The 3,438-nt window shown below is 32.0% G+C and overlaps 1 protein-coding gene across 1 annotated transcript; it reads left to right on the plus strand.

Annotated features, from left to right (window-relative positions):
• Positions 1–1,958: 1,958 nt before the first annotated feature.
• On the plus strand, positions 1,959–2,804 carry LOC105117098 (chemocyanin-like). The gene is made up of 2 exons (XM_011014643.1): positions 1,959–2,115; positions 2,308–2,804. Exons 1-2 carry the CDS (start codon positions 1,959–1,961, stop codon positions 2,802–2,804), a joined length of 654 nt encoding a protein of 217 aa, XP_011012945.1.
• The last annotated feature ends 634 nt before the right edge of the window (positions 2,805–3,438 follow it).

Genomic DNA, 3,438 nt, shown 5'->3' on the forward strand with positions numbered 1-3,438 from the left:
TATGTTGAATATTTGTCATTCAAAACTTTTGTAAGGATTTGTAATTAAAATTATAATGAAATATGGATGTGGATGAGTAAACATGTAGATACGATGTTATGAATATATTTATGTGGTATTCTAGTTTACGAGGAGGTTGTGTTGAGAAATTACATGAGGATTGCATGAAATGAGGTACTTTTTGTGTAAGATTGTTGTTCGACACCCATGTATAAACTCATATTGGTAACGAGACTAGAATAGCAATGTAAATTCATGAGTATGTCAATATGATGTAATGTAAATGTATGAACATGAAAATATAATATTATGGACATATGTATTGAGTATTTGTCTTATGGGAATGTTGATTTACAAAAACTATATCCGTATGATGTCATGATAAGGAAGGAAACCTAATTACTAATTCATAGAATGTCATTGTGAGAAGTACCAAGAACAAAAAAATATTTCATCATTTTTTGCTTGAAAAGAACAAAAAAAATATTTCATCATTTTTTGCTTGAAAAAGTTCGGTTATTACACTTATTAAAACAAAGCTATTAATGTAAAATAGCCCAACACCAAGCTTCATGCCAAATACCAATTAGAGGTACCAAGTGGGTCAATTACAAGAGTTAGGTCAAAAAAGATTAAAGAGACATTAAATGAGCTTGTTCAATGGAATATGATGGACCTAGAGGAGCTTGGGATGGCAAGAGATCGTGAAGGACAACTTCTAATTCATCCAATCCAAGTCCAAAAAGAGCCTAATTCGTATGGACCAAAGGGGTGCCATATCTGATTTTGTAAGTTAGGAAGGATTAATTATTCTTGTAGTCTAGGAAGGAAACTAAATTGATAGGTATAAAAGCGGATGATTTGTTTTATTAATTGTTCATGCAAACCAAAGCAAAAAACTTTAGATTTAATTTCACATTTAGATTAAATTTTCTAACCTATTTAGGACTTTTTAAGGGTGTCAAATTTGATTCTAGCATATTTAATATAATAATTTTGTTTTTTATTATTTTATTTTTAGTCTTTGGTTTATTATCACTTATTTGATTCAATTATAAAGGGAATTATAAGGGGGTCTCATGTAAATCTATATAAAAGGATTCATTACAGTTTTTATTATCTTACTAATAAATAAGACTCAAAATATATAAGATTTTTTTTCATAAGATCCGGGAAATTGTGAACAAGCTGCTTGTTATCATTCTCAAACAACCACATTGAAGCCAGTCCTTTACATGTCTCTACTTATCAATCATGGAATTTTGAAAGGATATTTGTTTTCTTCTTTTACCGTATCTTACTTCAAAAGAAAGTCAAGGAAATTCATGCAATGATTTGTTTTGTAGATAGCTCAAATAAAAACGCTTTTCCCCTTTATAAATGGATCCCAGTATTTGATTTCTTTCTCTTTGATTGTTGTTGCCTTGATGGTTGGCCTTTTTTATTATTTAATCTAGCACAATGGTAGAGAGGACACCAAGTTAATAAAAGGAAATGAAAAAACTAAATAACTAATTACGCCATCAATCAAATATGTAGTCTTCTATATTTTGTTTTTCCTAGAATGGATAAATAACTTGTGCTCAATTTGTTGCAAAATCTGAATCACACATTTACCGGTTACGAGTACTCCTAATTTAGTTTGCTTATAACGCAATGCCGTTTCTTTTTTTCTCGAAGATGGTATTGTACGTATAGTATCTTTAGTGTAATGCTACAAGAAATCTTATTTCCATTATAGGAACTATTTAATTTAATTTAATTATTTCTTTAATGCTAAACAGGAAAACACGAAACAAGAAAAATACTAAAGAAGTCTCTCTTTCTTGATCTGGGGTGGAAAAACTCTTATATAGAGAGGGTTTGTTCGTGATTTTTTTATCACATGATTTCTCTACTCTTTCCATTCTCTCTTTTGCTTTAGGTCTATTCTCTCCGTTCACTGTAGTTTTTTAGTCATGGCAAAGATAGCGGTTGCTCTGTTCATGATGATGGCTCTTTGTGGAGTTTGTTTTGGTGCTGGCTACAATGTTGGTGAATCGGATGGCTGGACCATTGGAGTCGATTATAACCAGTGGGCTTCTACCAAGAAATTCCAAGTTGGTGACACTCTTGGTATGCACCGTACCTGTCTCTATATTATTTATTTTAAAAAAAAAACATACAATTTACTAGCAAAATGATCAAATCAATGTGATAAATATCAAATTTAATTACTTGTTTAGATTCATGGATGGATTGGTGTCCAACGCTTAAATGACACGATCATGTTTACTAACACAACACATTTAATGTGATTGCATGCAGTTTTCAATTACAACACCATGTTCCACAATGTGTTGCAAGTGACCAAACATGACTATGAATCTTGCAACGTCAAATCCCCAGTCGCCACCTTTGCTAGTGGCAGAGACTTCATCACCCTCGACAAAGCAGGCCACTCGTACTTCGTGTGTGGTTTTCCTGGTCATTGCCAAGCGGGACTCAAGGTTGCTATCTCAGTCAGGGCGTCATCTTCTCAGAGCCCAGAAGTTCCAAGCCCCCCTTCTACACCAAAAGAGATTCCTCCTCCCCCTCCTCCTCAAACCCTTTGTGCTCCTGGCCAACCTAATTTTCATCCTCCACCATTAGGGTTTCCAAACGTACCTCTTCCACCGGGCTTCCCAAATTTTGGGACGCCTTCAGGACCTGGCTTTCCTTATTTGCCTCCTTTCTACAGTAGTGCATCTCTCCATTCCTCTAACCTCAAGGCAGCAATGTTGAGTGCCATCATGACAAATTTATTTGCTGTTTTTGCGTATTGATTAGGTTGTTGACTTTTGTTTTTACGAGTTTTTATATTGTCATCATTTGGAAAGGAACCTCTTCTATTCTTTGTTAGCATTACTTCTTCTTTTTTATATATATAATTTTATTTATAACAATGCTTAATTGTTACTAAGAATCAAGACAGGAACTCAATTTTGAAAAATTAAATTAAGATTTCTGTCAAAATCAAATATATTAATTCCTATCCTTAGAGATCATGGACAATTCAAGTAACGTGAAATTAAAATTAAGAGAACGTGAAATTAAAATTAAGAGAATTATTATCAGCTACATATTATTAATATTATTAATAGTGATCATTTTATTTTACTTTATTTTTTATGAAATTGACCCACCTGATTTTTATATGAATTTCCAATTCTACTGCATGCAAATAACGATTCAAATGCGTCTAAGTTATAGATTTCCTTTAATTTTTATTTTTTAATCCACCGATGAAGCCCATATTTTTTAGGTTTACTTTCATTCTTTTTTATGAATATAAAAAAAAAATGATGTGAACCAATTTATAAACATCAATAATGATCCATTACATGTTCTAAATGAGTTAATTTAAGGTATATTAGCCAACACCAATAAGAACCCATTAAATATTCTAAATGGGTTAAT

Source organism: Populus euphratica, unplaced genomic scaffold (assembly GCF_000495115.2).
Source record: "Populus euphratica unplaced genomic scaffold, PopEup_1.0 scaffold1176.1, whole genome shotgun sequence".
NCBI classification, from domain to species: Eukaryota; Viridiplantae; Streptophyta; class Magnoliopsida; order Malpighiales; family Salicaceae; genus Populus; species Populus euphratica.

What these genes read in the sequence shown, in the direction of transcription:
- LOC105117098 (XM_011014643.1), top strand. Translation starts at nt 1,959, where the DNA reads ATGGCAAAGATAGCGGTTGCTCTGTTCATGATGATGGCTCTTTGTGGA. An exon ending in CCAAGTTGGTGACACTCTTG is followed by an intron (nt 2,116 to 2,307) that starts GTATGCACCGTA and finishes GATTGCATGCAG; the next exon opens with TTTTCAATTACAACACCATG.